Source organism: Hypanus sabinus, chromosome 1 (assembly GCF_030144855.1).
Source record: "Hypanus sabinus isolate sHypSab1 chromosome 1, sHypSab1.hap1, whole genome shotgun sequence".
NCBI lineage: Eukaryota > Metazoa > Chordata > Chondrichthyes > Myliobatiformes > Dasyatidae > Hypanus > Hypanus sabinus.
In genome coordinates, this window is record NC_082706.1 from 132,609,946 (window position 1) to 132,628,762 (window position 18,817).

General features: G+C 41.1%; 1 protein-coding gene across 2 annotated transcripts in view; it reads right to left on the reverse strand.

Moving 5' to 3' along the window:
* Window positions 1-18,817, reverse strand: part of ldlrad4a (low density lipoprotein receptor class A domain containing 4a) — a 234,852-nt gene that overhangs the window by 200,500 nt on the left and 15,535 nt on the right. Inside the window, exon 2 of one of the 2 annotated variants that reach the window (XM_059976617.1) lies at window positions 15,719-16,108. In XM_059976617.1, coding sequence (XP_059832600.1) covers window positions 15,719-15,758 — 40 coding nt within the window. In that variant the 5' untranslated portion in view covers window positions 15,759-16,108. Of the gene's footprint in view, window positions 1-7,031; window positions 7,162-15,718; window positions 16,109-18,817 lie in introns of those variants that run through there. The other variant, XM_059976608.1, reaches the window with a different exon arrangement.

An 18,817-nucleotide genomic window follows, 5' to 3' on the forward strand; every position in this document is an offset into this window, starting at 1 on the left:
GACCTCTGGCTGTTCTCCCTCGCACCGCAGGATATCTTGGACACAATCAGAAACATCCCGGACCCTGGCACCTGGGAGGCAAACTACCATCCGAGTTTCTTTCCTGTGTCCACAGAATCACCTATCTGAACCCCTGACTATATCACTACTGCCTTCCTCTTCCTTTCCCTACCCTTCTGAGCCACAGGGCCAGATTCTGTGCCAGAGGTACGGCCACTGTCGCTTCCCCCAGGTAGGCTGCCCACCACCCCCCCCAACTGTAATCAAACAGGAGTACTTACTGTCAAGGGGTACAGCCACAGGGGTACTCTCCAGTATCTGACTCTTCCCCTTCCCTCTCCTGACTGTGACCCATTTCTCTGTCCCCCGTGGCCCCGGAGTGACCACCTGTCTGTAACTCCTCTCTATCACCTCCTCACTCTCCCTGACCAGATGAAGGTCATCGAGCTGCAGCTCCAGTTCCCTAACACAGTCCCTTAGAAGTTGCATCTCGATGCAGCGGGTGCAGATGTGGCCATCCAGGACGCCGGGGAACTCCAGGACCTCCCACATCTGACACTGACCACAGAAAACTGGCCTCATACACATACTACCTCCTTTTGCAATCAACAACTGCCTCACCTCGTCCCATTATCACTGAAGCCTGTTGAGCCAAAGCCCTTTCACTCTCTTGCCTCTCACTCCGCTGCCCGCTGGATATGGCTACCTTCTTTTAAGTAAGTGGGAGACTTTCTTCTAGTAAGTGAGAGACCTTCAAAGGTGCAATTTTGAGATTAGAAAGCTTGTTTGTGCCTGTCAGAATAAAAGGTAAAGATAACAAGTGTAGGGAACCTTGGTTTTCAACAGATATTGAAGCCCTGTTTAAGAGAGAAAAGGAGATACATACTAGGTATAGGTAGGTAGGAAGAAATGAGGTGCTTATGGGAGCATAAGAAATGCAAGAGAACACTTAATAAATCAAGAGGGCGAAAAGAAGACATGAAGTTGCTCTAGCAGACAAGGTGAAGGAATTCTAAGGGATTCTACAGATATGTTAAGAGCAAAAGGATTGCAAAGGACAAAATTGGTCCTCTAGAAGACCAAAATAGTAACTCGTGTGGAGCCAAAACGGTTGGGAAAGATCTTCAATAGGGTTTTTGCATCTGTATTTACTCGGAAGACGGACACAGAGTGTGTAGAAGTGGGGCAAAGCGGCATCAACTTCATGGACCCTGTACAGATTACAAAGGAGGAGGTGTTTTGATACCCTGATCAAATTAGGATGGATAAATCCCCAGGGCCTGAAAGTATGTATCCTCAGACCCCATGGGAGTCAAGTGCAGAAATTGCTGGACCCTAGCAGAGATAGTTAAAACATCCTAGCGACGAGAGGTACCAGAGGAGTGAAGGAGAGCCAATATTGTTCCACTGTTTTTTAAAAAAAGCTCTAAACAACAACTAGAAAATTATAGGCTGATGAGTCTGACATCAGCTGTGGGGAATTTATTGGAAGGTATTCTAAGGGACCAGATATATATAGGTATTTAATTAGACATGGACTGATTAAGGATAGACAGCATGGTAGTTCATGTCTAACCAATCTTATTGAGTTTTTTGAAGAAGTTACCAGGAAAGTAGATGACAGCAAGGCAGTGAATATAAGCTACATGGTCTTTAGCAAGGCATTTTACAAGGTCCTACATGGGTGATTAGTTAAGAAGATTCAGTCAGTCACTCAGAATTTAACATGAAGTAGTAAATTGGATTAGATAATGGCTTTGTGGGAGAAGCCAGAAAGTGGTAGTAAATGGTTGCTTCTCTGACTGCAGGCCTGTGACTCATGGAGTGCTGCAGGGATCAATGCTGGGTCCTTTGTTGTTTGTTATCTACATCAACAATCTGAATGATAATATGGTTAACTGGATCAGCAAATTTGCGGATGATACCATAATTGGGGGTATGGTGGACAGTGAGGAAGGCTATCATGGCTTGCAGAGGGATATTTAATATCTTTATTTTTCCCTTTCAGGGTTCTTTTGAAGACCCTAACCTGGAATTTACACACTGACTTCAGTTCTTTGCAGGAATCGGACCCGTTCTCAGGGTTGCAGGACCAGCCATTGTTCAGCACGCCAAAGGGTAGGCCTGAGAGGCGACCTAGTGTTTGGAAGCCTAAGATCTCAGGGCTCTGGAGAAGGACGAATCGAGGATCGGTGTCATGGCAGGAGACGTGTGTCATCGGGGAGGCCAGAAAATCTTTCGCTGTGGGCCCAAAGACCCAAGATCTGAGCGATATTCAGGCACAGAGCTCATAAAAAGCGACAAATGGACTTTATAACATTGTAAATCAGTGGGTTGTTGTTATGTCTCCCGCTTGCTGTGAAAATGGGGGACACCTCCCTCTCCCTTATCAGGGAGAGGGAAAACCTGTGGGTTGCTGAATGCTGGATGAATTATGATAGTCTTTGGGGTAACTGCAAAGTCTGCGTCTTTGCTATCACTTAGCTCACACTTGTGCTCAGTAGCAGATGCGCTTTTTATTTTGCCGGTGGAGGGAGGGGGGAGCTGGGAGTGACTTTGGGGTTCTCACGCTCATTCTTTGGGGCACTTCTCTGTATTCATTGATGTTTCGTGAAGAAAAAACATTTCAGGATGTATATTGTATACATTTCTCTGATAATAAATTGAACCTCTGAACCTTTGAAAAATAGGCTGAAAATGGTTGGAATTTAATGCAGACAAGTGCAAGGTTCTGCACTTTGGAAGGACCAACCAGCGTAGGTGTTGCACAATGAATGGTAGGGCACTGAGGAGTGTGGTAAAACAAAGGGATCTGGGAATACAGATACATAATTTGTTGAAAGATAGGGTTGTATAGAAAGCTTCTGAAAAGCACAACCAGGCACATTGACAGTTGCTGCATGAACAATACTGAACTATCTGCCTCTATGTGATCCTTCTTCCTTTGTGCCAATTATGCATGTTGCATTAGCCAAGTTGGAGCTGCCTACCTTGGAGCGCATTTCTTTGACTCGTCTGGGGAAAACCCATCACAATGGGACACTGCAAGTTATCAAATTATGTATCTGCTTCATGGGCTTTTGAAACAATGTCAAGACCATTTACATCAACTTTACTCCTCTTTCCCATCTATTCAGGGGCAGTTGAAGAGGTTCAGCTTTATCCAAAACTTAGATAATTAAGCACATAATTAATGAGGGCATGAGTATCAGTAAAGTCCATACGTGACTACTTATTCTTGCCCATCGGAGCATCTTGATCATCTATCTGGGATATGCCCTTTCTCATTACTACCATCAAGGAGGTGGTACAGGAGCTTGAAGTTCCACACTCAACAGGAACAGCTTCTTCCCCCGCCATCAGATTTCTGAGCAGTCCATGAACACTACTTCATTATTTCCTCTTTTGCACTCTTTATTTAATTTTCTAATTGATAAATTTTTATGTCTTTGCTCTGTAATGCTGTAGCAAAACAAATTTCTTATATAGCAGTGATAACAAATCAGATTCTGAAAATTATATATAATTCTGTCATTGAGAATTCTGCAAATGTTTCATGACAGAGAAATGGTCAGTGTCTAGGAACATACAAGAGATATAACTACTTGCAACTTGATATTTGATAGGCTGCTTCATCTAGCTTACAGCAAGAGTCACTAAATTTGAAGGAGGTTTTACCAGGATTACTTTCCACAGGGAACTTGGTTATAGTCTTGCAGTTAATTTGCACAATTTAACAATTGACAACAACTCAAACACAGATGCTGGAGATGAAATGGCACTCAGTTTGATTTTGCAATGCTTTTCAATTTTAGTTACATTCCTGCCTATTGTTATTGCAATCTGCAATCCAACTGAAGTTAGTTGATAACATAATTATCACTGAAGCTGTAAATCCAAAATTAAAAACAGAAAAAGTATGATCAACACATATGTGGCTCAGTGATAGGGGGATGGTCAAGCGTTGTTTCTAGGACTGGAGGCCCCTGTTTGGTGAAGTACCACACCATAGGGTTCATTGCTGGTTAGGAAAGATAAAGGAGTCATTTCAGACGAGGGGAATCAGCCCAAAATATTAATTTTAAATATTAAAATATTTCCTCCCATAGATGCTGCTTGACTTAAGTTCCTCTAGCATTTTGTGTGTGTTGTTCTCGACCCAAAATTTTGACTATCCAATTCCCTCCATAGGTGCTGCCTGACTCACTGAATTCCTTCAGCTATTTGCGTGTCTCAGATACCAGCATCTCCTGTCTTTTGTGTCTCCTTTGTTCTGTGATCAGCAGATTTAATAACCATACTGCATATCACTTAATCCAAGTCACATATAAATTGAGTCCAGAGAAATTATGGGAAATAAAAAGGCATATGAATTAAATGAGTATTTGCATTCATCTCTTCACTGCAGGAGATATGAATATATCCCAGAAATGGCTCCAAATTAGGAACTGAAAAGGAGAAAAGAAATCTAAAAAGGTAGAAGTTTTGTACTCACACTCTGTTTAAATAATACTTTTTATTTATATATTCGTTTCGAAATCCAGCGCAGAATAGACCCTTTGAGCTGCACCACCCAACAACACACCAATTTAATGCTCGCATAATCATGGGACAATTTACAATGTCCAATTAATCTACTAACCAGTACATCTTTGGACTATGGGAGGAAATCAGAGCACCTGGAGGAAACCCAAGCCCACACAGAAACTTGCTTACTGAGGATGCTGGAGTTGAAATCTGACTTCTGATGCTCTGAGCTGTAATAGTGCCACACTAACAAATGTGCTACTGTGGTAGCCCTTGAACTGATGAAATTTACTTTTCATTTTTCCTCACAAGTTAGATAAACTCCTATTTTCCCACATGGCCACTCTTGCTCAATGACTAAAGTCTATTTGCCTTTGCAAACTTCACAAACCTTGCAAATCCACTTTACTCACCCACCAAGTTTGGAGGGATATGGGCCAAATGCAGACAAATGGAAATAGTTCAGGAAGATATAAAATCATGAGGGGTACAGACAGGAAAGACTGCGGGAAACTTTTCCCCTTATCAGAAACAAATAAAATTAGAGTGCACAGATTGGGGGTAAGTGGTGACAGATTTTTCACCCAGAAAGAGGTAAAGCACTGCTGGAATAGTGGAAGCAGAATCACTGCTAGATGTCTAAATGGGCTCTTAAATTGCCTAAGGATACAATGCCAGAAGAAGGAATTAACCTAGATAGATGGCCTATGATTGGCATAGATGCGATAGGCCAAATACTCTGTTTCCATGTCATATGACTCTGACTTCTCATAACTTTAAAGCCACTTCTCAGCAGATGTTTCTTAAGATAAAGGTTACTTGAAGATCAAAACCTCAGACCTGTTTACTGTATTGTATTGATCCCTATATGCTTTGAGGCCAGAATTGCCAATAACAGCCACTACAAGTCACTGAAATAATACCAACAATGTTCCCTATGCAAAATCCTCCAAATTTGCTGGAAGAATACTTAAACTAACAGCAGTTTCTACTCCCAGATCAACATCTCCAGCACTGTTACAATAGCAACACAAAATGTTGAAAGAACTCAGCAGGTAAGGCAGCATCTATGGAAAGACTTTTTATACTATCTCTGAGGGTCTCTTCGTGTTTACAATTCTACCAGCACTGAAATGTGTGAACTCATCAATGATATGGAGATACCACATTCCTTGACCAGTTCATGTAGGTCTAAGGCTACTGTTTCATTGTATTCAGGTGCTAGTGGCAGACCAATCGCAAGTTTGGATTTGGACTTTCCATATATTTGGCATGTCTCACAGCTGCCAACCATCTTCTCTAGAATGGAAAAATGGTCTGCATCTTTGTTTTCTGAACTTCTGAGCACTTTCTTTAGTCTATCAGTCAAAGCGTGTCCAAACTGCTTCTGAAGCTTGAGCAACACTTCACATTTCTCATCTGAAGTCATGTTCTCTGTGACAATTAGTACTTCATTCTCACATTGATTCTCAGTAATGTCTTTATATAAAACGTTCAGAGCTGGTGAGCTCAAGAGACATTGGCTGTTGAAACATCATTGCTTGGTTATTCTCCGTATCCAGGTCGGTCCCTGCTTCCTTTGGGGAAGTTTTACTCAAGCGCTATGGGATGTTCATCGGTTCCACCTCCGTTTCAATGTAACATTTAGTCTGCCCTATTTTTGTGGGAATTTTCACTCTTTTGGTAGAATGTACAATCTTTCTAGCTCCAAATTTGAATGTTTTGTAACTGGAAATATTTGCGTTCACCACATTATGCACTTCATTCTAGTTTAGTTCACCTCCACAGTTTTCAAGTTATTTTTCTCTACACACTGTGTGTGCGTGCTATATCCTAGAATACATCAAAATCTCTGCATTAGTAAGCGATTCCTTTGTAAACAATGCTATATGGTACTCTTCTACATCTTCATTTTTGTTCTTTTCTTCAGTTAGTTTAACTTATTCGGTTCTGTGCAGATAGCTTTAGTGGTAAGTACTTCAACAAACCACACTTTTCAATCTCCTGCCATACTTGTTTAGTGGATTTGTACCAGGTAATGATAACCATACTTGTTTAGTGGATTTGTACCAGGTAATGATAACCTTGTCTGGTCACTCTGAGACCTATGCTTGCTACTCTCTTGTTTCTGCTCAGTGAAGACTGCAGTTTCCTGACTCAAACTAATTCCAACTATTGCCTTAGTGGCTTTTTCTCCAAAACTCCTCTTCAGTGCCAATTTTATAGATGCAAATGTAAGTTTTGTACATGCAGTTAACGCTAGCTGTCTGTCCTTTATGTCTAGACATGCAGTATCCAACAATTTAAAGCTAATACTGCAACATGAAGTTACATTTTGTATTTATGTATGCAACTGTACTTTTGTTCAAAATCAGTAACATAATCAGCTATATTTGTAGAACTGTCTCTAGAAATTTTGTCAAAGTCTGGAGATGGCTCATAATTCCGATCCTTTTCTTCCTTCAGAAAAACTGAGTCAAGTGCATTTATTAGTGTATTCATACCATCATCTTCCTTCAAGTCTTCCACTGAAATTCCCATTTGAGTCTCTCTTGCTCTTCCCAAAAGCAACAACTGCAAGGGTCTGCTTCTTCTTCTTGAATTCCATAACCTGAGTTCATATTCCAACTTCATTTTTCCAGCTTTTGTAAAGCGTGCTCTCGTTGAATGCTGGTTGGATCCTATAATTGGAAACCATCCTCTGCTACCACTGATAATGTTCAAACAACAAAGACAAGATTTTCTTTCCTTTTAGCAGTTTTACTTTCTCCATTTACGTTTAGTACACTAGGCTGCCATTTTCTTACCCTACATCCTCCCCTGCCACCCTCATGAACATGCCTAACATAGGGAAAGTGAACATCTCAACTAACTGCTCACATAACCCGAAGGAACAAAACTCAACAGATACAGCAGTATTGAAAAATGCCATGCTTCTTGCCGAAAATATGTGACAATGCACTCATAGTCGATAACAGAAACCATCAGTGAAATAGGTCTTCCGTTCTTTCCTATCAGATTCCCCCTTCTCCAGCCCATTATCTCTTTTATCACTTAACTTCCCAGCTCTTAACTTCACCCCTTCCCCCCACCCAGTTTCTCCTACCATTTTGTACTTCTTCCTCCCCTCCCATCTGCTTAATCTGGCTTCTCCTCTTTCTTTCCAGTCTCGATGAAGGGTCTCGGCCCAAAACATAGAATGTTTACTCTTTTCTGTAGATGCTGCCTGGCCTGCTGCGTTCTTCCAACATTTTGTCTGCGTTCCATTAGTGTAATAAATGCAAGAAATCAAAATCAGAGATTTTTAATCTCTTGCATTTTAGAAATTAAAAATTGAAAGGAGCTACAGGGAGGTAGTCGTCTCGACATTGCAGGAACCAGGTAAACAGGTGACTGTCAGGAGAAGGAAGGGAAATGGGCAGTTAGTACAGAGAACCCCTGTGGCTGTTCCCCTCAATAAGTGTACTGCTTTGGATACTGTTGAGGGGGATGATTTACCGCAGTAGCACCACAGCAACCAGGTTACTGGCACTGAAGCTCAGAACAGAAGAGAGTACTGATCTTGAGGACAGAGTTAAGATGGTGCCAGATGGCTGCCTCTTTTGCTCATCTGTGGAAAAGGCTTAAATTACTCTTTTTAATGTCTGTTTTCTTTTTTTTTTAAAAGGTGGCTGGGGTTCTATTGAGGTCCCTGATCTGCAACAGCATTTAAAACTGTGTTCTTTTTTCACTGCGATAAATTCCCTTTCTTGGAGCTCACTGACCAACCATCTGTTTTTCAACATTCTTCAGGCACGGCATAGGAGACGGTGGGGTGCAGGTTGTGGCCCTATGCACAACTGATCCAAGGCAATGCCAATGACTTAATGGGTACTTTGCATCTGTCTTCACTGTTGAAGACAACAGCAGTGTGCCACAGGTCCATGAGTGTCAGGGAGCAGGAGTCAGTGCCATTGCCTTTACAAAGCAAAGAGTGCTCGGCAAACTCAAAGGTCTTAAGATGGATAAGTCACCTGGACCAGATGGACTACATCCCAGAGTCCTGACAGAGGCTGCGAAGAGATAATGGATGCATTGCTCATAATCTTTCAAGAAACATTTGACTCTGACATGGTCCCCGAGGACTGGAAGATTGCAAATGTCACCTCACTCTTTAAAAAGGGAGGAAGGCAAAAGAAAGGAAATTATAGGCCAATTAGTCTAACCTCAGTGGTTGAGGAAGTGTTGGAGCCTATTAAGGATAAGTTTTTGGGGTACTTGAAGACTATTGATAAAATGTCAAAGTCAGCATGGTTTCTGTAAAGCGAAATCTTGTCTGACAAATCTGTTGGAGTTCTTCAAGCAAGTAACAAGCAGAATGGACAAAGGAGAAGCAGTGGATGTCATTTACTTGGATATTCAGAAAGCATCTGATAAGGTGCCACACATGAAGCTGCTTAACAAGATAAAATTCTATGGCGTTACAGGAAAGATATTGGCATGGGTATAGGAATGGCTGACAGACAGGAGGCAGTGAGGGGGAATAAAAGGGGCCTTTTCTGGTTAGCTGCCAGTGACCAGTGGTGTTCCTCAGGTGTCAGTTTTGGGACCGTTGTCTTTCACATTGTTCATCAATGATTTGGATAATGGAATTGATAGCTTTTTGGCAAAGTTTGCAGATGATACAAAGATAGGTGGAGGAGTAGGTAGTGCTGGGGAAGCAATGTGGATGCAGTAGAACTTAGACAAATTGGAAGAGTGGGCCAAAAAGTGGCAGGTAGAATGTAGTGTTGGGAAATATACAATAATGCATTTTGGTAAAAGGAACAATGTGACTATCTAAATGGGGAGAAGGTTCAAACTTCAGAGGCACAGAGGGGCTTAGGAATCCTCGTGCAAGATTCCTAGACGGTTAATTTATAGGTTGAGTCTGTGATAAAGAAGGCAAATGTAATGTTGGCATTTATTTCAAAGGGAATAAAATATAAAAGCTAGATGATAATGCTGAGCCTTTACAAGACACTAGTCAGGCTGCACTTAGAGTATTGTCAACAGTTTTGGGCCCCATGTCTCAGAAAGGATATGTTGTCATTGGAGAGTCAGAGGAAGTTCACGAGGATGATTCTCGGAAAGAAGGAGTTAACATGAGGAGCATTTGGCAGCTTTGGGCCTGCAGTCACTGTAATTTAGAAGATGCGTGGGGATCTTGTGGATGTGGAGAAGATGTTTTCTATGGTGGGGGGGATCCAGAAATAGAGGACACAGCCTCAAAACTGAGTGGCGTCCATTTAGAACAGAGGTAAGGAGGAATTTTTTTAAACAGAGAGTGGTAAATCTGTGGAATGCTCTACCACAGACTCCAGTGGAGCCCAAGTCCGTGGATATATTTAAGGCAGAAGTTGATTGTTTGCTGATCAGTCAGGACATGAAGAATATGGTAAGGAGGCAAGTGTATGGGGTTAAGTGGGATCCGGAATCAGCCATGATGGAATGACGGAGCAGACTCAATGGGCTGAGTGGCCTAATTCTGCTCCTATATCTTATTGTGTGAGGCGTCGCAGGAGAAGGAACATCAGGATTTTGCAGCAGCGGATACTGCAGATGAAGGTCTCTGTGGTCAAGCAACTACTTTTTCTCTCTTTCCCTCGATGGTGGGAAGGGTTTGCTGTCAATTCTTGAGTCAGAGAATCTTGGAATAAAAAGGGACATGGCAGACTATAAAATTATAACAGCGACAGTTAGTCTCCCTTTTCACTGTGAAATGGGGGACATCTCTCTGTCCCTTGTTAGTGTAAGAGAGAGAGAGAGAGAGAGAGAGAGAGAGAGAGAGAGAGAGAGAGAGAGAGAGAGAGAGAGAGAGAGAGAGAGAGAGAGAGAGAGAGAGAGAGAGAGAGAGAGAGAGGGAGCCTGTGGCATGTCAAACTGTAGGGTAAACAATATTTTTTATTGATTGCAGATCATGGTCTCTCTTTGGAGGGGTTTGATCTTGCTTGGTGGTGGATGCTGACGCGTTTTGCTGAAATGGTGGGGGGTTGGTTGATGCTTTGCTTCTGCTTGCGGGAGGAGACGGGGGCTTCGGAGTTCTAATGGTTTTCTGTCATTCATTCTTTAGGAGTTTTGTTTTTCGTGGACATCTGCGAAGACTAAGTATTTCAGGTTGTACACTGAACACATTCTCTGATTATAAACAGAACACTTGAACCATTGAAGATTCCATAGAGGAATAGATATGAGATCCTGTGTACCTAATAGAGATACCTAAGTGGTATGGTGCCTCCCAGGTGCCAGGGTCAGGAATGTCTCAGATTCCAGTCCATGGCATTCCAAAGGGGGATGGTGAGCAGCTGTAAGTCTAGGCATATATTGGCACCAATGATATAGGTAGGAAAGGTGAGGAGGTCCTAAAGAGAGATTTTAGGGACCAAGGTAGAAAGCTGAAAAGCAGGACCACGAGGGGAGTCAGCTCTGAACTGCTGCCTGTGCCACACACCAGTGAGGGTAAGGATAGGAGCACTTGACAGATAAATGTGTGGCTGAGGAACTGTGGCAAGGGGAAGGGGTTCAGATTTCTGGATCAGGGACCTCTTCTATGGAACATACAATCTGTACAAAAGAGACAGGTGATGCCTGAACCCAAGGGGGACCAATATCCTTGTGGGCAGGTTTTCTAGACCTGTTTCGGAGGATTTAAATTAATTTGGCAGAGGTACAGGAACCAGAGTGATAGGGCTTAGGTTGGGACAGTTGGTTTACAAACACAGGCAGTGTGTAGTGAGACCACTAGCACGGACAAGTTTATGATAGGGCAATATTTCAGTAAACAAGATGAACTGCAATGTAAAAGAGTGATAAAAATTGAAAAGGGTGATGAATATAGGACTATAGATGTTGTATTTGAATCCACACAGTATACAGAACAATGTAGATGAACTTGTAGCACAGTTAAGAGGTTGGCAGGTATGACATTGTAGGCATCACCAAATTGTGGCTGAAAGAAGGTTATAGCTGGGAGCTTAATATCCAAGGATATACATTGTATCGAAAGAACGGCAGGTAGGCAGAGAGGGTGAAGTGGCTCTGTTGGTAAAAAATGAAGTAAAATCCTTAGAAAGAGGTAATATAGGATCAGAAGGTGTAGAATATTTATGGCTGGAGCTGAGAAAGTGGAAGGGTAAAGATTCTCTGATGGGAGTTATATGGCTCCAAATAGCAGCAAAGATGTAGGCTACAAATTACAACAGGAGATAGAAAAGGCATGTCAAAAGGGAAATGTTATGATAATTATGGGGCATTTCTATATGCAGGTAGATTGGGAAAATCAGATTGGTACTGGACCCCAAGAGGGGAAATTTGTAGTATGCTTACTAGATGGCTTTATAGAGCAGCTCATGGTTAAGCCCAGAATGGGTGTTGTGCAAAGAACCTAAATTGATTAGCGAGCTTAAGGTAAAGGAACCTTTAGGAGCCAGTGATCATAACATGATGGAATTCACCCTGCAATTTGAGAGGGAGTAGCTAAAGTGAGATGTATCAGTATTACAGCGGAAATCGAAGGGAATTGCAGAGGCATGAGAGAAGACTTGGCCAAAGCCGATTGGAAGTGACACTAGACTAGCAGTGATGACAGCAGAGTAGCAATGGATAGAATTTCTGGGAACAATTCGGAAGGTGCAGGATATATACATCCCAAAGTAGTAGTAGTATTCTAACAACAGGATGATGCAAGTGTGGCTGACAAGAGAAGTCAAATCCAACATAAAAGCCAAAGAGAGGTTATATAATAGAGCAAAAAATAGAGGGAAATAAGAGGATTTGGAAGATTTTAAGAATCAACAGGAGGCAATTAAGAAGTTATAAAGAGGGAAAAGATGGAACATGAAGGTAAGCTAGCCAATAATATTAAAGAGGATACCAAAAGGGGTGGCTGAAGAGATTGTGGATGCATTAGTAATGATCTTCCAAGAGTCAATTGATTCTGGCATGGTTCTGGAGGACTGGAAAATTGCAAATGTCACTCCACTCTTCAAGAGGGGAGAGAGGCAGAAGAAAGGAAATTATAAACCAGTTAGTCTGATCTCAGTGGTTGGGAAGATGTTCGAGTCAATTGTTAAGGATGTCATTTCAGGATACTTGGAGGCACATAATAAAATGGGTCGTAGTCAGCATGGTTTCCTCAAGGAAAACTCTTGCCTGACAAATCTGTTGGAACCCTTTGAAGAAATAATAAGCAGAAAAGACAAAGGAGAATTGTCAGATGTTGTATACTTGGATTTTCAGAAGGCCTTTGACAAGGTGCCACATATTAGGGTGGTTGACAAGTTAAGAACCCATGGTATTACAGGAAAGATGCTAGCATAGATAGAGCATTAGCTGATTGGTAGGAGGCAAAGAGTGGGAGCCTTTTCTGGTTGGCTGCTGGTGACTAGTAGTGTTCCATTGAAGTCTGTTTGGGACAGCTTCTTTTTATGTCATATGTCAATTATTAGGATGATGGAATTGATGGCTTTGTGGCCAAATTTGAGGATGATATGGAGGGGCAGGTAGTGTTGCATAAGCAAGGAGGCTGCAGAAGGACTTAGATTAGGAGAATGGGCAAAGAAGCGGCAGATGGAATACAGTATCGGTAAGCGTAAACTGTTTTCTAAGTGGTGAGAAAATCCAAAAACCTGTGGTGCAAAGGGACTTGGGAGTCCTTGTGCAAGATTCCCTAAAGGTTAATTTGCAGTTTGAGTCAGTGATGAGGAAGGCAAATGTAATGTTAGCAATCATTTCAAGAGAACTAGAATATAAAAGTAAGAATGTAATGTTGAGGCTTTATAAGGCACCGGTAAGGCCTCACTTGGAATATTGTGAGATGTTTCTGGCCCCTTATTTGAGAAAGGATGTGCTGACACTGAAGAGAGTTCAAAGAAGGTTCACAAGAACGGTTCCGGGAATGAAAGGGATTGATGGCTCTTGGGCTGGACTCACTGGAATTTAGAAGAATAGGGATGGGGGGGGGGGTCTCATTGAAACCTGTTAAGTGTTGAAAGGCCTCAACAGAGTAGAGAGGTTGCCCTTAGTGGGGTCTAGGACCAAATGGCACAGACTCTGAATAGAGGGATGTCCATTTAGAATGGAGATGAAGAGGAATTTTTTTAGCTAGAGAGTATTGAATGTGTAGAATTCATTGCCACAGGTGGCTGTGGAAGACAAGTCATTGAATATATTTAAGGTAAAGGTTGATAGATAATTGATTAGACAGGACATGAAAGGTTATGGGGAGAAGGCAGAAAATTGGGGCTAAGTGGGAAATAGATCAGCCATGATGAAATGATGGAGCAGATGCGATGGGCCAAATGGCCCAATTCTGCTCCTATATCTTAATGTCCTATGGAAGTGAACCTAAAATGTGCTTGTAGAGTGTGCTAAAAAAGCACAACAGGAAAACTCAACCAACAAAATTCTGCATGAATCACAAAACTAAAATTATAAATTGTGGCAGTATTGCACTGGTTAATTAATACAGTTAGAGTAGAAATAACCAACAAATAAATTTAAGAACAGGTAACAACAAATTGATGAAGTAATGGAGAAATAAGCACTATAAAACCATAAGTGACAAGTAAACCATATCAATCACACAGTGAATCATAAAACACCAGACAATTAACAAATTATTATGTATATAATTGAATTAATACAGAAGCAAGTCTCTTGTACAATAAATCAATGTAATTTCTACAAAAGCAAAATCGAAATATTAATGGGGAAGCAGGCACCCGGGAGTCAGTTAAGTAGTAAAGTAGGCATCAGTTAATCAATAAATCTAAACAAATGGAGTTGTGAGCTCACAAAAAAATCAAAAGATTAATAAAATAATTGGCACTGGCAAATGAAATGAAGCAGCTAACACACAAGGTCTAATTATTAGAACTTTGTGCACCATGTAAACTAATGAAGCAGCAGCCACTCAAGATGAATACACACATGGGATCAGACACCAAGAATTGATAAAATCACTGGACAACAATTTCAAAGCTTGGATGATGGGGATCACTAGGCTGTGTGTGAGAAAAACAGATAGCTAAACATCAAGAAATTAGTATAGGCAAATGCCTGTAAGGTTCTGCATTTTATTACACATTTACATCATGTTTATTTATTTTATTTACTTATTGAGATACACTGTGGAATAGGACCTTCTGGCTCTTTGAGCCATGCTGTTCAGCAACTCCTGGTTTAACCCTAGCCTAATCATGGGACAATTTACAATGACCAATTAACTTACCAACCAGTAGGTCTTTAGATTTTGGGAAGAAACTGGACCACCCAGAGGAAACCCACAAAGTCACAAGTAGAACACACAAACTCTTTACAGACAGTGGTGGTATTGAACCCAGGTTACTGGCAAAGCATTGTGCTAACTCCTGCACTACCATGCCACCCATGAACAACACTTAAACATGCAGTAAATAAACAAAATTAATGAATTTGAGAAATTGAGCACATAAATTTATTTTAATTTATTTTTTGTAAGTCTTATCTTCTATAATACAGCGGTGGTCGAGGCAGAAGCGATAGGGTCTTTTAAGAGATTCCTGGATGGCTACATAGAACTTAGAAAAATAGAGGGCTATGGCTAATAATATTCTACATTTATATGGTTGAAAGTTTATGTCTTCACTGGGCTGCTTTCAAGACCATGTCTTATCTAACAGTTAAACCAGCAAATGGGATAACAAGCAGGTACATAATTAAATAAAATATAGCCTGCTGTCATAATAAAATGTTAACATGTTCCTTTATTTTCCAGTAAACCAAAGAGTTTGCCATTTGGCTCAGTACATTTCTAATGGCTGTTATCACAAATTTTCCAATTAATTTTACTCACCAATTCTTTCACCATTTCCCTTAAATGTTTGCTTTTAACATAATTTTGTTTCATATAGGAGTAAGCCAACTCCAGACAAATCTTTGTTTAAATAAAATTATCATGTCCTTAATTTGCCAATTAACTGAATTCACATTATCTAGACATCACACATTTAGCAGATGAAACAGTTAGGCATGGATTATAGAGTCAAAGTGACTTTAATATTCAAAAAAGAAACAAATGGCAATGAAATCTTATTTTTAAAATATTTTTTGCCCAGAAGAACAATCTAGAAAGACATTATTTGATGATCTCCCAATTGGAAATTTCCTACAGTAAATCTATATAAATACATACCTTTCAAAGCATTTGTGGCTTGAAAACCAGCTTCCTGCATACTGTTTTTCAAGCAATGCTTGGAATTCCAACTTCAACCTGCCCTTATTGGACAAAACCAAGCAGGAAGCAGCCAGTATACTTCCACTGCAGGTCTTGACAGTCCATTTCTAAATGTAGCGTGTCTCATCTGCGAACAATCTTTAGAAGCAAATGCACAAATAAACAAAGTTCCAAACTGAAGTTCTGTAAGCAGTCAATTATCCACTAAATCACAAAAAGCTTGCCGTAGTCAATTTTGAAAGTCTCATTCCACAGATGCCCTTTCAAGAAGTTAGAGTCACTGTGTCTTCTCCAGGATTCATCCAGAAGCATTTTCCATTCCCATTCTATGTCGCTTAAGGCAAACTCCTGAAAAATTAGAAACAAACTTCTTTTCATTATCTATAGACATGAACACTAACTTGAGAGACATTTAGATTACAGAAATTTCAAATCTCAGAATTATAAATCTCAGAATGCTCCTCTTGTAGGATCTGGGAAGGTAGGGAGACCTCCAGCATCCCTGATAACTACACCTGCAAGAAATGCAGCTTCTAACAGACCATGTTAAGAATTTGGAGCTGTAACTGGATGAATTCCGGATTATTCATGAGGCTGAAGGGTTGATAGCCAGGACATACAAGGAAGTAGTTACACCCATAGTGGAGGTAACTAGGTGACCATCAGGAGGGGGAAAGGGGATAAGCAGATAGTGCAGAAAAACTCCTGTAGCCATTCTGCTCAACAACAGATATACTGCTTTATACTGTTGAAGGGAATGACCAGGCAGAGGAAAGCCACAGTAGTTGGTTCTCTAGCACTGAGTCTGGCTGTGTGGTTCAGAAGGGAAGGTGGGGGAGAAGAGATTTCTTGCAAAAGGGAATAATATCCCAGCCAGAAGGTTTCCCTGTGCTGCATGGTGTGGTTTAAACTAGATTTGCATGGGGATGGGAACCAAAGTGCCAGAAATGATAGTGGTTGTGGAGAAAGATGTTGTTAAGTGTACATACGAGGTCAGGAATCAAAATATCGAGCATGGTGGGAGTGTATGTTCTGAGCCGCATGTACTTCAATGCAAGGAGTATTGTAGGAAAGGCAAGTGAGCTTAGGGCATGATCATCACGTGGAATTATGATATTGTAGCCATTAGAGAGCTTGATTGCGGCGGGGGGGGCAGGACTGGGAGCTCAGTGTTTCTGGGTTCAGTTGTAAAGTTATAATATAGACATGATAGGGGCAATGCAAGTAAGCATTTTCCTCTGAGGTGAGGTGAGACTAGAATTAGATGTCATGGGTTAAGGGTGAAAGGTAAAATGTTTAAGTGGAACGTGAGGGGAAACTTCTTCACTCAGAAGGTGGTGAGGGTGGTGAACAGAGTTACAAGCACAAACGGTGAATACAGGGCCAACTTTAACATTTCAGAGAAGTTTAAATAGGTACATGGATGGGAGGGGGGTTGAGGGCTATGATTCAGGTGCAGGTCAATGGGACAAACCAAATTATTAGCTTGGCATGGACTAATTGTGCCAAAGAGCCTGTTCCTGTGCTGTACTGTTCTATGAACTATAAAATCCTATATCATCTTGACCCACCTTATCCATGCTAATTATGATGCTTATCTATGTTAATTCCACTTCCCTCACTTGGCTTGTACCCACCTACATTTATCCTAAATAATTAACCAAAAATCTCTTAACCATCCTAATTACATCTGTCTTTCTATCTTATTCCTGATAACCACAACCCTTGGTGGGAAAAACATAAAGACCCATCCACCACTATTGCCTCCTATCACCAAGCCAATCCCGGATTTTAACATTTCTTGTGTCTTAACCTTCTGGATCAGACTATCGTATGTGACCTTGTCAAAAATCTTATCAGCTTCCAGCCTTTGGTTTGAATTGAGAGATATACTCTATCTTTGTTCTGCACACTGAGATATGGTGAAGTCATACGTGCAGGAAATACAATTGAGGACAACTATGGAAGAAGGGAAGCCATGATTCAGGAAGGAAGACAACAGAACAGAAGGTGTCATGCAACAAATGTGACAGAAACAAAGAAACTAAGAAAAAGGAATGCCCTCCTTATTGACAAAGGATGAGAGGATACATAGTTGCCTGTGAGGAGTTTGTACGCTCTCTCTATGACCACATGAGTTTCCACCTACAGTCAAAAGACATATTGGTTGTTAGGTTAATTGGTCATTGTAAACTGTCTCTGATTAGGCCAGGATTAAATCCGAGGATTGCTGTTTACCGCGGCTCAAGGGGATGGAAGGGCCTGTTACGCGATGTATGTCAATAAATAAATAATAACTGTAAGCATGCTTGTTGAAGATGTTAGTGTCTTGTATATCTCCTGAGATAGAAACAGATAAACCCAGAAAGGGAAGAGAAATGTCTGAGAAAAACAATGTAAAGAAGAGTACGGTGGAAATCAGCAGCAAAAGTGATTAAATTTGAGTTTTGTATGGGTGCCATATACAACATCACTGCAACATTACTGTACTACAGTTTTAAACGCCCATTACCAACACATTTCACCTACTGGGTCTCCTCTCCTTTCTGTTCCCATCTACCCACCACCTCCATGTCCTGATGAAGGGTCTCGGCCCGAAACGTCGACAGCGCTTCTCCCTTTAGATGCTGCCTAGCCTGCTGTGTTCTACCAGCATTTTGTGTGTGTTGTTTGAATTTCCAGCATCTGCAGAGTTCCTTGTGTTTGCACCACCTCCATTATTTGGTTTACTGCTCCATCTTCCTTTCCTATCAGATTCCATCATCTGTAGCCCTTTGTTACCTCTATCTGTTATCTCCCAACCTGAATTGCTGATTCCATTCTTCTATCCACCATCTGCCTATTACTTATCCTTACTTGCCAGCTCTTGCTTCACCCCTTCCCCTCACCTCATTATACTGGATATCTCCTTTCCATTTTAGTCCAGATAACTGAAAATACCAACTATTTTTTTCCCTTCTCAGAAGACACCTTACCTGCTGATTCCAGCATCTGTAGTGTTTCATGTCTCCAAACTAATTGGAATGATCAGTAATGTTTTTGACACAGTGAATTACG